Source organism: Megalops cyprinoides, chromosome 7 (genome assembly GCF_013368585.1).
Source record: "Megalops cyprinoides isolate fMegCyp1 chromosome 7, fMegCyp1.pri, whole genome shotgun sequence".
NCBI lineage: Eukaryota > Metazoa > Chordata > Actinopteri > Elopiformes > Megalopidae > Megalops > Megalops cyprinoides.
Window position 1 is genome coordinate 19,730,668 of NC_050589.1, and position 19,979 is coordinate 19,750,646.

General features: G+C 42.6%; 1 protein-coding gene across 3 annotated transcripts in view; it reads right to left on the reverse strand.

Moving 5' to 3' along the window:
• lama5 (laminin, alpha 5) overlaps nt 1-10,511 on the reverse strand; it is a 69,069-nt gene extending 58,558 nt beyond the window's left edge. For all 3 annotated transcript variants that reach the window (XM_036534471.1, XM_036534470.1, XM_036534469.1), the window contains exons 1-2: nt 9,877-10,511; nt 6,346-6,498 (exon numbers count right to left, since the gene is read on the reverse strand). In XM_036534471.1, coding sequence (XP_036390364.1) covers nt 6,346-6,498; nt 9,877-10,161 — 438 coding nt within the window. In that variant the 5' untranslated portion in view covers nt 10,162-10,511. The remainder of the gene's footprint in view (nt 1-6,345; nt 6,499-9,876) is intronic.
• Between the last annotated feature and the right edge of the window lie 9,468 nt (nt 10,512-19,979).

Below are 19,979 nucleotides of genomic sequence, written 5' to 3' on the forward strand. Positions count from 1 at the left end.
CACACGCATACCACATTAAAAGCTGCAGGAGAAATTTGCATGGTGCCACAATTTCCCAGCTGGGTGCTTTCGCTCCCTTTCTGTCATTCCCTCCCTCTCTCGCTCAACACCCGGCCCTGAACCGGAGAGTGCTTTATCGAGGAACGCCTCATCAAAGTAGATGTATGTGTTCCGCGTTTAAATGGGAGTCCCATGGGAGGAGGAGAGAAAGGAGAGATGGCAGGAGGGGGAAGGGAGAGACAGAGGGATCTGTGGTAAGGCAGCCAGCGAGAATTTACAGCATGACAGATTTTCTGACCTATCGCTCTTGAGTGGAGAGGGGAGTGTGAGGGGTTAACATCCCTGCTGTTCCTCTCTTTACTTTGCCATTGTTGGTCTGCCTCTCTAAACAGATTTAGGGGAAGGAGAGGGTTCACATCGCAGACACAGCTTTACTGCATGGAAGGAAGGTTCTGTTTTACCTGCAAAGCTACATCTTTTCAAATACAATGTCTTTACTCAACATGCACACAGGTATGTCAGACAGCTTCCTCATTCCAGAGTCACGGCAGCATCTATCATATATGAGGAATTACATCTGAATGTGAGCCAAGAATCAGCCTGGCCTATTCCTTTCCAATATGGCTGCCCACACATATTCAGCCATGGTATGTAATATCAGAAACTCATACATAAATGGTGTATCTTTGGCTAATGCAGTAACTGAGGCTTTGCTGCTCATGGGAAGCCAGGATGAGTGGCGCTACAGTAGATCCCACATGTACAAAAAAAAAAATAATGATAATTCTGAGGTTGTTTTTTTGAATAGTTTCTTCCAGTTTAAGCTTGCCTTTCTGGACCACCTTGTGAGTCTTCACACCGTGCATCAAAATTTTGCCAATTGTATGGTCAGTCCTCAAGCAACAACCCAGAACAAGGAGACAAACCCTACAGCAGCTCTACCTTGTTTAAAGAACTTGACTTTTATGTGGAGGTACATCCTTAAATCTTTGTACAACTCCAGCTCGATTGTTCCTACATCCCAACTCCTTCTGCTCCTCCTCCTCCTCTTCCTCTCCCTAAAATGCAGACTATGCTGTTTTTCTTTCCTCCTGTTTAATAGGAGTCCCCCACCTTCCCCTCCCCTCCTCTCCACACACACTCCACTTCCATGCCTCTCTCCTATTAAGGTCAGTGTGTGTCGCAGCAGCCTGCTCTCTCGCCGGCCCCCATTTTCCTGCCCAGTAAACACTATGAAAGAGTCAGAGAGGAGTGGGGGGGGGGGGGGGGGGCACAGTGACAAGACAGCTACAGTCAGAGGCAGGCAGAGATGAGGAGTTGGAGGGACTGGGGCGGCGGGGGGGGGGGGGCGTCCCACTGGATAGAGGGACGAGCTGGAGCAGAGGAACAAGAGAGTCGCAGAGAGAGACGAGCAAGAGTGGAGAGACAATTCTAACTGCACAGAGAACAGAGGGATGAGTTAGAGAGAGTGGAGAGAGACAGAGAGAGAGAAATGGATGAGATAATCTCCAGTCTTCCCCCTCTCTCTCTTGCTCGTTCTCTCACTTGCTCTCTCTCTCTCTCTCTCTCTCTCTCTCTCTCTCTCTCTCTCAGGGAGTGCTTTGTGGGCCAGGGAGGGGGGGGTGGGGGGGACGTCACAGCCAGAGTCTGACAGCCACATACCATCCTGATCTGCTTCATCTGCAGGGAGGGGAGATGGTGAGGAACGCACACGGGACAATGTGAGGTTTGTTCCGCCTGCCCACCAAGCCATGTAGGCCATACCTGATCTCATACCTGATCTCATACCCATGTAACATGCCAAGCAACAATTTGCTGGACTCTCCCTGTCGTGATATTGGTGCAATTACTGCACCTCACCCCACTCATATTCACCAAAAGAAGCTCAAGGGCTACAAAGCTGTAGGGTATGCCTAATGCAGTTCTACGAAATGAATTATTGCTGGATTCAAAAGCTGAGCATGGAGTGAGCTACTTCACACTTTGAGGCAATCATCAATCAAACCCCACTGTTGGGTGCTTCTAGAAATTTGGCACAAGAGCCAGTGGGAATCACTGGGACAGAGAATAGGCATGTAAATAAGGTACTTGCTAAAGACAGTGGGATAACAGTGGGGTGGGTCAGGCCAGAGTTTGTCTGAGTGAATGTGCATTAGAGTGTGTGCTATGGTTATGGAGGGAGACTTTAAATAGACTATAGGTTTGGAGTATATGGGTTCAACGTATGCAAATCCTTCTTGTGTTTTATGTTTCAACTCCACATGCATTTAATACATTGGATGATGGTAATGAACTAACTTGAGACCTAAATAGCTGCAGTGCTGTTGTGAGATGTCCAGTCTTCATGACAGTGAGCCATACAGCCCCCCGGCTCGTCCCTCACCCCCTCCTCCCGGCCCTGCTAAAGCCCAGCCACAAACAGGGCATAAATGCCAACCCACTTCAGATCGCCCACGCTACGTTAGAGTTGAGAGGAGAGTACAGATCACAGTCTAGATAAAAATTTTCTGCTGTGAGGTAAAAAAAAATACTTTCAGGAAAGTGGACACTGTTTCTTAAACAGCTGCAGCTTAAGAGGACAAATAGTAATGAAACAACTCAATGAAATCTCTATCAATCCCAGGAAGTGATAGTTCCTTACAGTGTTCAGGCTGGCGCCATGCCCTTACAACACATGGCAGTGCTGTATGGTAGTGGTCTGTTTTACAGTGCTTGCATATGTTCAAAGTGGCCTGATTTATTTTACAGTCTTTGTTTTTTGTTTTATCTAATTTGAGTGACAGAATGTAGTTAAGAGTGAAATAGTTGGGATATATAAAATAACACAATTTGTTTTACATTGTTTTTTTCTCTTTGGAGATCAAAGGAAATGTAGCCACATACGTTTTTACACACAAGGAGCTTAGCAATACTCCATGTCAACCTTTCAACAAGCACTGCGATCATGACAGACTTTCACGGACCACAGTGGAACAAAATCCTGTTATCCTCTGTGTGTGTGTGTGTGTGTGTGTGTGTGTGTTGGGGGGAGGGGGAGGGGGGGGGTAATGGAGAGAAACAGACAGAGAAATAAGAGTTAGAAGAGAAGAATGAGAAGAATAACATAAAATACCTATATAGTTCAAGAACTGTGCATGACTACCTGTGTGTGGTGTAAAATGGGTAGATATGTGCTTGAGATGAGCTGCTGCAGCATAATATGAAGAACTATGATTATGTATTGCAAATACCAGGCAAAAAAAGAGAAAACAACATCCCATAACCTCACTGTATTTTTTCCACAAATTCCCAGTTTTATTCCACACATTTATTTACAATGCCTTCACAGACGCTCAGAGGGTATTAAATTGCTCCATCATCCCTGTCTCCTATATTGTCCATTTCATACACTTTTGTGGACTCATGTCTTGTGTATATACAGTGCTACTATACTGAGGTGTGGTCAGTTGTAGTAGTTTCTGAAAGAGATCTTCAACGTATATACTTTATCCTGTTCCCTTAAGGGTCTTGAGGCTTTAAATGTAGTACAGAGCCTTCAATACCACGACTGACTTCCCCTCTACCTTCCTATATGATTACTCATTGAGGAACCTTTGAAAGTCTCTGTATAAAAAAGGAAATCTTCTGAGAGGCTCCAGGGATAAAGACTTTAATTTCCTTCAATTACTCTCTTAATATCAATTTCAACATTTTTCACGTGCCCAGGGGGACAAGCTTGAGACAAGACCAAAGAACCAGAACTTCTTTCATCTGAGACATCACACACTTCCAGAGTGAAATAAACAGCACAGGCTAGTTCAGGAGTGATGTGTCTGAAAGATACATTCTTTTACAGCAGACTGAGATACTTCAGGGTAAACATTTCATTTCATTAATGAACTACAGAAAAGTAAGCTAAACACTGGCATGTCTTCATGGCGGCTGCACAATATGGCCCCAAAAATAAGCATAGTAATCATTTTTCTACGGTTTTTCTGACCAACAGGTGCACATTTTGAAAATGAGAGCACTGATCTGCTTCAGTGGAAACTGAAGCCAGGGGCCGCAGCAGAGCGGTCACAGTTAAATGTTAACTGTTGGAATGCCCGCCATCGCTTGAAATGGCTTCTGAGGTGCAATATCTCAGTGTGGTGTCCTGGGTCATTTATACAACACAACTAGAAACAGGGAGAGGAGGAACTTGTGTTGTAAGGGGGTAATTTAGGCGGGATCCCCCAGCAGGTTGAAACAGAGATCGGGTTAACTAACATTCCAATCTCTTTCTCTCTCACTGGGTGGGTGGGTGTATGTGGATGTCAATGTCTGTGTGTGTCTATGGGGAGGGGGGGGGGGGTGTTGGACAACCCCACAGATCCTACTCCCTCCCCCTTTCCACCTCCACCCACCCCCCCCTCCTCTGAGCCTTCCCTCATTCCTGCTCGACCACCTTCATATTGACACAAAGGGAAAATGTGAAAAAGAAGGCAAAAAAAAACCGTCTTGTACGGTGGAGTTAACAAGGTAACATGGTGGGACTACCCACACAATCTCACAATGCCTGCAGCTCCCACTGAGTCACAGCTCCCTACCCCGCTGGGACCTTCATGATAGCCCCCATTATGGTTTTTTAACAAGATGGCATTATTGACCCTCTGAAAACAGCACGAAGCAGGTCACAGCCCTCTAACCACATTCAACAGAGGGAAGTGCTGTGCAAGGACCAAAAATGGCGGTTCTTAAGTACTGTTAAGAGGAGCAATGTCCTGGAGTAGGACAGAACAAAACCAGACCAAGGGGATATAAACTGCACATCTTAGAGGTAACCAGTGATGTTATGGGATAGACAGAGGGAAATAACTGATGGAAATGAGAAATTAAAAGAAAATAAAGACTGATTGGTTAATTCCACTGCACTTTAAGGATACCAAACACACTTCATGCAGTGTAATATCAGAGCATTTTACCTATACATTGAATAGTTAAAACACTGGCTTTATTGCCACAGGCATGCATACTTAACAAAGTCTGATTTAAGTAAGTAATTCTGAGAAGCACTGCATGTATTTTGTATTTATTTTTTTAGACTGCAACACCATAAAGTATTTCTTTCAGAGATGGGATTGTGTTTTCACGCTACATACATAGCTGAGGAATTTCAATTTGGCCGTAAACATTTTCCTCAAGTCTGTTGAATCACAGGTGTTGGCTTGTGCTTATGCTTTACAAACCAGAATGGAGTTTCAGGTTTAATGGGATCTCTCATGTATATATAAAAAGAAATCCAATGTTTGTACTTTCCCGATAACACGTTCTCAGTACAGGTGGCCCAAAACCCATCAGCCTTATTAATTTTCAGATAATTTTTCGGAAACAATGGGAAACCTGTCTTTTGGCCCTGGCAAGTTGCTCAATGACACATGCAGCCTGTTCCCATCTATGTCTCCCTTCCTGTCTCCCTCGCTCTCTCTCTCTGCCTTGACAAATAGATGTATTTACCACCACTTTCTGCAGGGCTGAGGCCCGGCAGAGGCTCAGAAACTCTATATGTCACAGTGTGTAATGTTTAAACAAGTGAAGCTGTCCAGTCAAGAGCTCTGGGGTGAGATGGGATAAGATGAGCAAAAGGCCACGGTGCTGTGAATTGTTACTCAATTAGACTCAGAGGAATGCACTCTGAAGAGTCTTGGTTTATACATACCTTCAAAGCCCATTCAGTTACTGGAAAACATTAACTCGTAACATAACTTGCAACATGAATGTACTCCAAGACAAGACTGCTCTTCGTCATCTGCAGTGAGCACAACTGTTACCGAAGGCAGTAATTTATTGAAGCTTGAGGGTCTTCGAAGCTTGAGGATCACACAAAAAGCTAAACCCACCTATTAATTTCTAGGACAATAATTAGGATTCCAACCAGGTCGTAAATCCATAGATAGAGACATTCTACTTTGACCATGCCCACTAAGAGCAAGGTTAAAGAGATTTTCCAATCAATGAATCTTTGTAACATGTATATGTAGTGTGTGGAGCTGGCTTACTTCTGAAATCTCAGGTAGCTATTCTCCTATTCTCCTTATGCCTATCCATTCAGGATACAGCATTGCAGAGAGTGCTGTGACACAGCGTAAGACACTGATTAGAAGACCCAGACAGTGTGTATATATATATATATATATATATATATATATATACACAGCTCACAAAAACACAAAAACACACAGCTCACAAAAACACAAAAACACACAGCTCACAAAAACAACAGTACCCTGTAAGGGACCGCTGTCCACTGCAGTGCAATCAGAGAAGCACAAAAAGCAAACAATTAGAGAGAAAATAAAACAGAAAATGACCAGAGACCCAACTGACCTGCCCTAGGTCCAAAGTGACGTTGACCTCATTGTACTCCACGCTGCGGGAAAGGGGAGGGCTCTGCCACCATCTCTCTGTCCCGTCGATGGCGTTCGTGATGGGATGCGCCCTGTTGCTGTCACCCATGGTGCAGGTGTCACAGTACTGGCCCTGTGGCAAATGAGAAAGAGTGTGTCAGACCCAACATTTCTTGCCAGCACACTGGCATATTTGCATGTGCAACATGTCTCAAGAACTCAGACATTGTATTGTTACAGCAAAACTTTTGTGATGTAGTTTGCCAGGCTAAACAAATCATATGATTTTATTCAACTACCTCACTTTAATAGCACTCAATGACATATTGTTATTGAACATGAAGGTTAGGAAGGACTTTTTTTTTAGCAAACATGCTGTTTGTCTCAGATTTTATTCTTGTTTTTCTTTTTTACAAGTCTTGTTATCAAAGCTTGACTTAAACAAATTGAAAAAGCTGAAAGGGAAACTTAATCCCCTTTTCAGCTAGAGTTCAGAGGGTGACTGACGTGTTCTCTCCCTCTCTCTCTCCTTTTCTCGTGGTTCACTGCCACCACAGCAGATTGAAAGCTTCCTATGAATGGCTCTTGAAGAGAACTTGGAACCTCCAAAAAAACACACTGACCTTTCCCTTACTTTGTTGGCAGGGTGATCAGTCAATGAAACGTTCTCTTCCTGAATGGTTCATGAAGGGTTAAGGGCTGTCAAACAGCTGATTATAAAGTTGTGCAGTGGTCAGAGCACCACGCCCTGGTTCTGCTATTTTAAGTTCAAATCCCAGGTGAATACCTGTTGGACCCTTAAGCAATGCATTCTACTGTGGGCCATTTGCTCCAGTTAAAACACAGTTGTAAAATTGAGTTGGGGGACAATAAACAACTCTGTATGTAATGTAATGTTAATGGGTATTTAAGACGCAGGGGGAAAAGTCATGAATAATTTATAGAGCAGTGGTTCCTAATATTGGCCCTAGGGACCCACCACATTCTCTGTTTTTTTTTCCCTTTTTTTCTGAACTGAGAATAAAATGAGGGATGCACAGGGTATTGATCCGGCTATGACATATTCATGACAGTTTTCCACTTCAAGTAATGTGTATATAACGTGAAAATATGCATTGAAAGCATACAAAGTAAGTATTTAATCATTTATTAACCTTCTTTTTGTTACTTTATGCCTTCATGAAATTGCTATTAAAGATTAGCTTAAAACATTGTTATTTATTTACCATAAATCATTACAGGGTTTGAGAGCATAACTGAAGAGTCAATTAAACAATTTACAGAAGCTGACTTCAATGTACAATGCAAATCTGCATTCAATTAAACACTTAGTCAAACCACTTCATCAACTGAAGCCTGAAAGACAATCAGCACACACAGTGGGTACTCAGGACCTGGACTGGAACACACAGCTTCAGCACATGAGGACAAAATAGTCTCTGCAGAGTGCAGGACCGTCAGAGAAAACTGCACGGGGGAGTTGATTGTCTCCCTGTCTGTCCCCGACTGTGTTTAATTACTAAAAACACATTTATGCCTGAGCCAGAAAATGGGATTAGCTCCACCGGATACTGCCAGGGGTAAGAGGTGGGGTTGTGATATATTAAAATAATCCATCAAATGGTTTGAACTGCTCCATCAAAACAACATCAATAGCAGCCCCGCTGGTCATTGGGATCACAAGACTTGGGGCGCATTGCGATAATCTTTATTTAAAGAATTTGTAAACGTGAAGCAGGACAGAAGTAGAAATCAAAAATTAAAAACATATCAACGGGACACAACACATACATGAAAATGAATGCACTAGATTTGTTTGCGCCAAATCATTCAAAACCTGTTTTTCGTATAACAAACAACAGGGCTCTTTATTTGCTGGTATGTAGAAGCACAAAATATATAGTGATCCAGCCTCAATGCCACACTGTCATTTTTTTTCCCTGGCATATATACACAATGGCAACACCAAACGTTCATTCACGCCTCCATTGCAGTGTGATACTAAACTGTGTTTACAACAGTGGACTGGACTATAATTAACTGAAGGGCAGGACCTTCTAGTCATGAACATACAGACTGTTTTGTGCAAAGTCCTGGAAATCTGGAATTAGCATGCCTTTACTGATCTGTATTACTGACCTGTGTGTGCGTGTGTGTGTGTGTGTGTGTGTGTGTGTGTGCATGCGCACGTGCGTGCACACGTTTGTGTGTGTGGCCAAAATGTTGATGTGAAATATCTTTGTGCATTAACATGCAATGTTTGAAATATGATCTTGTAAATGCATTTAGATTTCTGGCAAAAAAACATCACATCAGCACATTTCACACTGCCAATAAGGATAATGTTGCAGATAATTTCATACAACGCCAGCAGAGCTCATTACACTCCTACTGAATGCCATGGAAGCTAAAGGTGATGCCAGAAGCCGGTTTTAGAAAAGTTTACACTCTTATAAGAGCACGGCCTTGGGCCACCGCAGGCTCCCCACATTTGCATACGCTTTGATGTTCTGGTCCATAGGTCTATCCATTCCTCAAGGCACTCCCTGCCCCTTCAAGGCCTTCTCCAGGAATATTTGAAATTCCTCTAGGAAAATCCCTCAAGAAATGTGCCTGGTAGCTCAAATTTGCAATTTACAATGTTTACACTGGCTACACACTGGCTAACGTGCACTGCCACAGTCCCTGGGAACATTTCTATCAGTGGACGTTCTGTCTGCAACAATGCATCTTGGGAGCATATACATTCTGTTTTTACTTCTGCACGGTAATAAGAAGCAGGAAAGCATTTTTAAATTATACAATGGCATATGCACAAAAGGGGCTTCCTGCAGTAGCCTATGTGGCTGGAGGAGACAGGTGCTTTTGACGCGCTGTGCACAAAGGCAACATGTTAGGCTACTGTATATCAATAGTTATCTGGCTAACAAACTGGATTACCATTACAGTATCATGTTCGTTTCACTTTATGTTCAAACTGAAAAGACAGAGCCGAGTAACGCTACGCAAGTGCCCAGTGTGTTGTTAACACGAGGGCTCACTGCTCTCAGGGATATCAACACGAATATTGTGCTGAATTATTTCAATGACCATTGCCAATGACACAATGATAAAATGCCAGAGTATAAAATGATAAAATGCCATAGTTTGTGTATAGTGACATACGTACATTATCTTCAATTTGCATCAAAATACACAAAATATTTGTTATATACTTTGGGTTGTCCTTCACTGCCATTCTACATGGGCACCATATGAAATGAAACATCAGCTCGGTTCCAAGGGAGTGGGTATCAACAGGTTGTCGATCCCAACAACTGGCTAGCAGGCTGGGTAAACGCTGGGTTGGCTAGCAACAGGGGCCTGAGAATGTCACAAAAGTCAAATGCACTAAGAGCACTAAAATAGATTAATAGGGACAAAATTTTCATCAGTATGTTTTTTTTTATATCTTACTTAAGTGGACACACAAAGATGAGAAAACAGCACAGACAGATAATGCTTAATTTACCTGAATGGTCTGACTCGGGTCTCCCGACACCGGCCCCCCAACAAGTTTGCAATACAAGTCCTGTATCGCACGCCCATTCTCGTCCTCCCCGCAGGTCGCGGTCGCCGTGATTTTCGTGCCCTCTGCCAAGTTGAAATACGGCGGATGCAAGCTGAATCCGTTCACTCCGTTGGTAGGAAACTCCTGTCCACTCACCGCGCAGGCGAGCGACCAGAATAACAAAATATTGATGTATGCCGATCTGCCACCAGCGAAAGTTATTCCTAGAGCAGGTCCCCTCGCCATCTTCACCTGTGTCCGCCTCTAATCACAAAAACAGCCAGCGAATAATTACGCTACCTCAGTGCAAGACAACTACCATGCATAAGCAAAACACGCAAAAAACACTGGAACATCTGAAAAAAAACAGGAAACGTAAGAAAAAGACGGGAGTGTTATTCCTGTTAAGTTTCTTGGCACATTGCGAGGTGGGTAGCTACTGTACCAATGAAAGCACCGTCTCTGCGCTCGGGACGACAGCTCTCGGCGCTCCAGCTCGCTTTCTGCCAGTGCGGTAGGGGGGCAGTGCAGCCCAGCGTGTGTGTGCTCCTGTCTCGCGCACTGGGAAGCCCAATCAACTGATAGTTCAATTTTGGCGTTCCCCTCCCGCTCTTGCAGCCCCCGCTCTCTTCCCAAAGAAGTGACAATCGTATCTGGATTCCTGTCAGATTTTTGCGCACCAAACAGAGGCGGGACAGTACTTTTTTTAGCATTTCACCTTTATAACTCGAGGGGTTCTGTTTGCATGGCTGATATAGCTTGAGGCCAGTAAGACAAACTACGGGACTGCATTATTTATTTTTTATTTATACTCTAAGTTACCTTACTCCAGTTTTAACAGCTGCCTTGACACTGATAAAAACTAAGTTAGTTCTTGGCTGTTATTTTACAGGGCATCTTTTTCCAGATACATTGCTTTTAATAACTCAAACATAGTTTCACATGGAGACAGTCTCAGGACAGACATAGACCCAATACTTGTTAACCTCACTACAACAGAAGCATTTCACAGTGCTATACCACTGTTGAGGTTTACACAGTGAGCTGACAAATTATCTGACACATACAGGAACATTGGATTGGGTGTTGGACGTCACCTTCCTTCCTCTGTTTCCAAAAATACATGCACTGAGCCCATATCAGTGCCCGGTGAAATAAAACAGTGGTATTGATTCTGGGTATTGTCCAAGGACAATAGGAGAACGCCTTCTTCAGTTTGTTCTATGAGCTCTATGTTTCCACATCAGTCTTGAGAAGAAGGAGATCTACTGGACCGTGGCCATGATGATAACAAAATAATGCTTGAATTAAACATAAATAAATGCACATATAAAACTGACTTTAAGGATGTGGTCTCTTTGATAATGTTATATTTTCCTTCCGAATGTAAATTGATAAGAATCAGTTTTTCCAAATGAAGTCCATGTCTGGGTTGTGCAAATTAAGGGCTTTCCCCCAAAATTACCACAAAAGCAATGTTTCTGTATCTGTCATTGACTACTTCCTCCTTAACATCTGTTCCTGGATACAGATCCCCTTCTGTCCCTTTTGGAAGCCTGTACAGTCTCCTTGCATCTTTTTTTCCCATTTGCTTGTACACTCAATAGGCTAGAGGAGATAGAGACAGATAGAGAGAGAGAGAGAGATTATTCCTGTTACTGAGTGATTCTTAAATTAACCTCAGTAGTGTTATTCACTGGAGCAGAGATAAGAAAAGATAAAGACACAATAGATCATTTGGGATCTGTTACGTCCACTTCACTCATTCATTGTGGAGTTGTATCACTGCATTAAGTGGAAGACCAAAGTCATAAGACTACAGTCCAGTGTTTTTGTTCTGCATTGCCATTGATCACTGCAATTCAACTGTTTGTTGTATCAGAAAAGGAGAAAAGCTGTGTCAACAAGTAGGAATGTTTCTAAAGCAATTTCTTTTAATGAGACATTACTAAAAAACAAGATTTTTACATTTCACTATTTCACTAATTGGCCTAAAGATACATATTTTTGGCAATAAAAATATGTGGGTTATGCCTTGTTAAGTCAAAACAGCCATTTATAACAGGGTATCAAACAGGCACTACGCATGAATGGATGAGATGCAAAGAATTATTATTTTGTATTGGGGAACATAAAACTGGAGTTGATTCTACATCAAATTTTATGATCTACGCATGACTAATTTAATCTCTTTACTCAATCTCAGCCTGGGGGTGGGGTGTGGGGGGTATTGTAATTTAAAGGCCCAATCAAAGGTACACAGTTAAGAAACAAAGGCTACAAATTACAAACTCACCAGACTACATTAAGATGTACCTTTCCAAAAATTTATTTTGGGACAGCAAGTCCCCTGTCCATCTTGCTTCTATTTCAGGGAGAGCATTTACAAAAAAAAAAAGTATTGGGCCCAGGGACTATAATTCTGATGTTACCTCATGTTGTTTGATTAGTTCTTAATCCCCTTCCCATCCTCCTTACGTAAGATGTTTAGTTTGTTCTTCATTACTTCCTCCACTTTATTTTTTTGTTAAGAACCTAATATTACCGCCTGTTTCGGAGCCAGCGGTGCACATTCCTGGTACCTTAAGAGGCAGGGATTATTTCTAGTCTGAAGCACCTGAATTTTAATGAAATGGCAGCCCTCCAGAGAACAAAGTCAAAGAGCAGGTGTTTCTCACAGCGTATCTGCCCACCTGGCCAGCCTCCAGGTGGAGGTCCTGCCCCACTCCTGCTCCCTCTCATTCATGTGGACATTTACCTGCCCTTTGCAAGGTGCGGCTTATAGAAAATACTGTTGAATAACTCTTGTGACTCCTGTGGCATGTTGCATTCAACAAGCGCACCAGCAATGATACAAAAAAGGTTATTTTGACAAGGAAGGATGGAGGTTTGGTTTGATGGGGAGAAGGTCTAGTTTCTTTGTTACTCACACATGTAAGAGCTGGGTCTCATCAAGGTGGGCTCCAGATGTGCAGTAGCTTTGCGTCAGCTGCCCCTCTGTGGCTTTCCATGCAGACTGAAAGAAGACAAAAGGGATAAATAAATGTCATGGACACAAAGCCCTATGAGAGCCCAAAAAGGGCCCTCCTCACATGGACAGCTGCAGCAAAACATGCGGGAAGCGGCAGACAGACATGGCACAGTGCTTATGCAGTCCACCATATACAGAACATCCCTGTCCTGCACATGTGTTGACCTTTGGGTCCCTGAGGGCTTTCACAGCAAACTGCCATGGGTCGGTCAACTGTTTAATTTAGGTCTCAAGTCAATCTGTTCCTGCAACAAAGCTCTCATTACCTGATAAATAACAAAAATTCCTGAGTTTGAAACATGCAGCAGACAAGGCATTTGCTAACAGCCAAAGAACAAAAGATCTAATATACTAAACGTGGACAAGAGGAGTGTAGTTAGTTGGTCACAATTCACTTAAATGTTTAAAAAGTAGACTCAACAAAAGGGAGAGAAAGACAGAAATGTTCTTAAGACTGCCCCTGTCACTTAATTAATCTACTTTGCTGAGTTTCAGACCAGAGTGATTTCCTGGTCACCAAGGAGTTCTTTTAGAGGTGAAGAATAAATGAGGCATTGCCATGGTAACAGGCCAAATGCACTCAAGGCACAGTGTGACTAAACCCCATTGTCCCGCACTCAGGATGGGTGTAGTACACTCATGCACACAAACTCTCTCTCTCTCTCTCTTTCTCTCTCACTCTCTCTTGCTCTCTCTTTCACACACATACATGCAATAAAACTTACATAAGTGACTATGTGATATATGATTGTGTATGTATTGACTTCCCTTGGTTTTCTAGGCTGTCTAGTTTCAGGTTACCACAAGTTAACTTGTGGTAGTGCTTGAATGGTCTTGTACTCACACTCCCTGGTCTGGGAGTGTTGTTAGCCTCGTCTGACAATGTTGCTCAGTTAACTTCAATGTTCTCTTGAACTGGAAGTCGGTCTGGATAAGAGTGTCTGCTAAATGAATATAATGTAATATAAATGTAATGTAATAATGACAGGGTCATAGCCTCACATACAGCGCTCTTCATATTTCTTCATACTCTTCATCTCTGACTAAATAGGAACAAAAAGCATACTACAAAAGCAAAGTTTTTTTCCTGCTGATTTTTAAAGGAATGTGTTATTAATATCATTGCTTCACATTTCACACACATGTAGTTGCACTTCTTTCTTTTTCCCTCTTTATCCTACACACACTCTTGCAGGCAGTATTATAGAAGGAAGAAACTACCGTGCTGTGTAGTGATCCATTAATGTTACCGTATAGACAAAGGTAGTGAGCAGTCTGCAGACACAGACTGAGATAGATAACCTGATAAGACAGACGGATTAAAACCGACCCTGTTATGTCTCAAACAAAGCTAAGCCAGACGTGGCACTATAACACACACACATAACACGCTGTAGGCAGGCAAACATGCAGAGACAGGGACGCCAGAACATCACTAAATGAGGTAATATGTAGCAGAAGGTACAATTCCCGCCAGGTAAAATGGAATACCACAAGCATTAATAAAAAGTGAGTTCATACGAGACAGCTATCATCTGTTTGCAGTGTGCGGTTGGTTACAACACCTGCTGGATCTACCCTCCTCCTTCTATCCACAAATAAAGATGGTGTGATGTCACCTTGCATTCATTTTTGTTTACCTTGATGACAGGCTCCTGTTAGGCAGACTTTCATCTCCTCCAATAGGAAATCTCCGTCGGAAGGACTCCAGCGGGAGTAATGCTCCATGCAGCGAGGTGAGTCAGGAGGAGCAGAGCTTGCTATTTTGAATGCAGTTTTCCTCACGCTGTATGTATGTGTGTGTGTGTGTGCGTGCGTGTAACATGTTTTCTTTCACAGAGAACTGTCATACTTTCCTACTATATATTCACAATTGATGGACGTCTAGGTGCTAATGTTTACTTTTGGGAAAAGTATCACATGAAAATACACAAAATTTGAACTCCTTCACCCTGAAATGCACAGGATGATCTCCAAATGCTGCTGGCATATTGGTTTTACCACCTCAATAGTAATTCTAGATTTACACCAGATAGTAGTGATATGCTTTATAGTGGCTAGACAGATGTGTTTTGTTCTGATAGACAACACTACCAAAATAAATCATCATGATACGAAATATTTATCTAGCTCATCTGCCTTTTCCCCCAGAAATAAGGCCCCTAGTTCCTGACAGGATGTAGAAGTAGCCTGCATGCTCAATGTCAGATTGAGTGTAGGACACATATTGCATTCTGGGATGCCTCCTTTGAAGCTTGGAGAATCTGCATGAAGATGCTTTGATATTTGTCTGTGGTGGCAGGTACCAACATGTTGTGTCTGGTGTCTGTGTGGCTCTCTCACAGAACACAGACAGTCCCAGTGGCCCCCTTTTCTTTCTTTAACGTTCCTTTTGTCGACTTCACCTGCTTTGAAGTTCACTGCTTCAAACAGAGGACAAAAGAGAAGCCACTGATGCTCAGTTCACAGATTAATAACATTTGAGATGAGTGACAAAGCTTGAGAGGATGCACACAGCATGCTGGCACTGGCGCAGTGAGCAGTAATAGCTTCCACAGCCTCACATCTGTTAGAGAGAAAGGACATCTTACAAAGCAAAACCAATGTTTACATACCTCATGTGAAGGAATACATTATGATTATATATGGGGATTCTACAGTTGGATCAGTGACCAGTGATCCCCCCCCACTCCCCTCCAAAAACAGCACTTTGAGAACATTTGACATATGGGAAATATTGTCCTGGCAAGTTATGCTATATAATTCTATGTGTAACTATGTGTGCTGCTTCTTGACCAGGACTCTCTTGGAAAAGAGCTGTATCTCGATGGGACTATTTTCTAGTTAAGTAAAAGATAATGAATGAATAATATGCTTAAACGATGCTCGTTAAATAACATCGTAGCTGAAGTCAGCTATTCTTTTGAAAATTTGAAACTCAAGTCCTACTTTAAGTGTGGGACCCGCACTGCAGCACTTTCGGTTCCTATAAGAGTAAAAAGAGGTCTTTTGTGCACAGCACAAAGTGCTCTGCCTCCCACAAAACCACCCTCTGGACCTTTCAGTCATGAGTCAAGACCTCTCCTTCCTGTTGACGGCTACCCTCATCTTACAGGTCTATGTTGCCACAAACACTCCTTAACTGTTTGGACCTCCCCTTTTTTGGGGATATTGTTACTGTATGAGACAGGTGTCTTCTGTGTATTATCCTCTCTAGCAGTCCTGCCTTAGGTAGAATGCAGACAAAACACTTTCCTCCTCTGTTGAGTTCTAAGCAACAAGACAGGCATGGGTAGGACGCCTTGTTTTCTATGTAGCGTAAAACTGAGATATATGGCAACTGCATCTCAAACGACTACTAGCTGCCCATGAAAATATATTGCAAGTTCTCATAATTTTGTCTTCTCTTCCCTGTTTTTTCTGCCTCACAAGGGTCCTTTTGTGTCAATGGCAGAGGCAGTTTGGCTTTTCAGTTCCAAATGGGAGTTGCTGTGCACTCCGCAGCACTGCGGGTGGTTTAGTAGCTGGTCTTTGGGAAATCCAAAGGAGGGACAGGGGCTTCCACCAAGGTCAAACTTCACAGCTCACCCATCCCACAAGCTTTACAGCTCACACCAAGATTAAGACAGTTCTACACAAACACTTACAGCAGTGAAATGTGATTTAATACAGTGGCTTTTGTAGTTTTCCAGACTAGTGATTTTCAATATCTGTTTCAATGTGATCCTAGCATTGTAAAACACACTGCATGCTTACACCGCATTTCTCATAGGGGTCACTGTAAGCGGCATAGTGTCTGTGCTCTCTCTGTGACCATGATATCATAAAGCCCAGGCTAAGAGTCCATGCAGCTCCTGGTCCTGCCCGTTCGCTGCCATTTCCTTCTTACACTTCAGTCCCTTTTGAGTGCCCGAACAGAGGTCCTCTTCATCCCTGACAAAAGGCAGACATGAAAAGCCGAGCACGCATGGAGCTGACATTACCCTCGCGTCATTTTCAAAGTCAACAGAGGATTAGCAGCTGTCAGCTGGGGGTCAGCGTGGCATGGCATGGGGCCAGATGAAATCATTTCCCCCCTCCCCCTTTCAGAGGCGACAGGTGTGCTGCCCGCCTTCCCTGTCGCCTGCACGCAGGCCAGTTCTGCCACTAACGCACAGGTCTTAGCAGGCCAGAGCCGGCCATCCAGGCTCCACAGGACCCACAACGCCAGTGTAGCGTTGTGGGTTCTGAATCAGACGGAGCTCCTGGAAATGCATGACTCAGGGCTTATTTCCATCGAGTGATGTATTGGATTAATCATACTTCCACAAAGGAGGCAAACTTGGCAATAGGTTTGTGTTTTCCACAGCAGTATCTACGCTGAGCATGAGAATCCATTAAAGGTTTGCTCTCAGGGGTCTTCAGGATGCTGCCGTAATCAGTGTTTTCAGGGACAGCTCTGCAGTAATGTAGGGCTGAGAGAATTGGCTCCAGGGACACATTCCCTGAGAATCTTGTTCAGGTCTGTCATTTCACCTGTGCTAGACCGTGGGAGACCAGACCCAATCTTTTCGTTGCAAAGGAAAATTGCAGTGCTGGTTCTAAGCAGCACTATGACCTATGTGTTTCTGAATACCTATCTGGATAATCATATGTACTTCAAAGCAGCCCTACTGTTTTAACACTTCTCATTACTCTGTGCAGTGAGGACATTTCCTGGATGTCTTTTTCACTGCTATTCATGGTTTAGCCACTTGGTCATTTTTCTTTTATTGTAAATCTCAATCAGTGCTAAACAGCTCACCTTTTAGTGGTCATGTTACAGTCAGCCAGCCTATCCTATAAAAACACAGATAATGATGAAGACATTAACAATAATACCAAGTTACATAGTACTGTTTACAGAACAAACCAGTAATAAGTACTATAGAGACACCTAACTTTGTCAATAGGTTTTTAGTGTTAACAGATGATGTGGCTTTTTACCGCCATCTACTGGGAAAGATAAAACATCCCTGGAATGTTTGACACCAGTCAAACCAACAACACTACCTACTTCCCTACTTCCCTCAGCAACACTGACCTCTGACACCTTCACATTACATCAAGTTCTCACTTCCTGAGTACTGAATAGATCAGCACCACTAAGGAGACTAGTGGAGCACAACAGCAGTTAATAAAGTTGCAATCAGCTCTTCTGTAAAAACAGCAGCACTGACAAGGAAAATCAACTGCTCTTTACAGTTACCGTTTAATTTTTGCTTCAGTTTTATGACACAGTTGAAGTGAAATTAGTTACAACAATAGAAAAGTACAGCATGTGAATGTTGGATGAATCAAACCTCTTTTTACAATGAGTGGGTCCACTAACCATATTATGTCCTGATGCTTATCACTGATGCCTATAATCATGCTTACAGTCTAATTTCATGTCAGACTCTTTTCATATGACACAGCCAATTGGGTTTGTCACAGAGTGCAATCGGAGCATGGGAGAGAGCGCCTACAATCAGGTTTAATGCTGTAAAATGAGTCATTCTAGGCCCAAACTACACAAAGACTCCATTCTTGCCACTTCCGTTATTACAGCATGGAGCTTTTGATGTTCTCAGTAGACAAGTGGCATTCAGCTGAATAAAAATTCAAAAAAAGCAAATAAAAATATGCAGAGTTTGGACTGCCACTCCCTGCCATCACTTTTAGCAGCAAATTCATGTCCCAGGGGTACTCATCACCCCAACAAAAACCTTCCATTACAGCAGACGAAAAGAATGCACTTCTTGAAAAGAACTGTGTACACAAAGATAGGCTTCCACTTTGTCATTTAACTTTAACTGGTCTCCACAGGATCTACTAAAAGTCCATTTACTGACAGCATCCAAAGCTATCAATTATACCTGGATTTTATAGTCTACAATACTCAAGTAAAAAAGCCCCATTCTCATCAGAACTAGTAATTAGATTGAGATAAAGTTGAACTGGTCACCACTGTAAATTTGCCTGTCATCAAAGAAAAAAACTTCAGTAGTGGGCTGTATGTATTTTCTGTCAGTACAATCAGCCCAACATTGTTGTATCTGCTTGTGAATTTAATTCCTGGGAAGTTTCCCAGAAAAACCTTACAGCCCCCAATCTAATCTACACATGGAAAATGAAGCGTTTGTCAGTGAGACATGGAGTCCTGTTTGGAAAGTAGCAGTCACATCTTCAGTGTTCAATGCTGTTCATAATAATGTCCTGTAGTATTAAAATGGGGTAACACAAGAATGCCAAACATCCATATTTTCCCCGACACTCAGTTTAAATTAGGCTATCAGGGAAACTGACAGGATGTACAGTAGTCGCAGCACACATTAGTTAGCTCAAAGCTAACAGAAATGCGATCTGATTACGTCTGTCATCAGAGCCTTTTCAGTCCCGTTGACAACTATGTAAAAACAGCACACTCTCAAGTGACTACTGCTAGGGAAAAGAAAAAAAAAGAAGATAAAATGCATCAGTCTGCTGAGAGACTGACACCAGCACTGAGGAATTTTCCATCTCTAAATAACCTGACCATGTATGGACAGTACCCCTGTTTCAGAAATGGAGGGCACTGAAATAACTGCTTCTCATTCACACACCTTCAAAAGTGGCTGCATCTCAGCCCTGCTCCTGAAGACATTCTGTATGAAACTTGTGCCTCACAAAATTTCCTCAACAATTCAATAATCAAATGAAGAACATTTTGTTGGCACAATACTTTGGACCTGAATAAATGTGAAGTTGGCACAACACATGTACTAAACTTGTCCAAAATAGCTGCATGGCCTGAGGGTCCTTCTTTCAATGTTGAATCTATATAGCACAATGAAATCATTCACTCACTTTTCACCAACACATTTCAGTTGTTTTCAGCGTTTAGAAATAGTTTTTCTATGTATTTGAGGTCTCTATGGTTATGTTAATTTAAACAATTTTAAGGAGAATATATCAGAGAGAAAAGTATCCAAATTACAACTCTACAAGAGCTAACCCCTCAAATTTTAAATCTGCTAAATCAAGTGTTTTGATA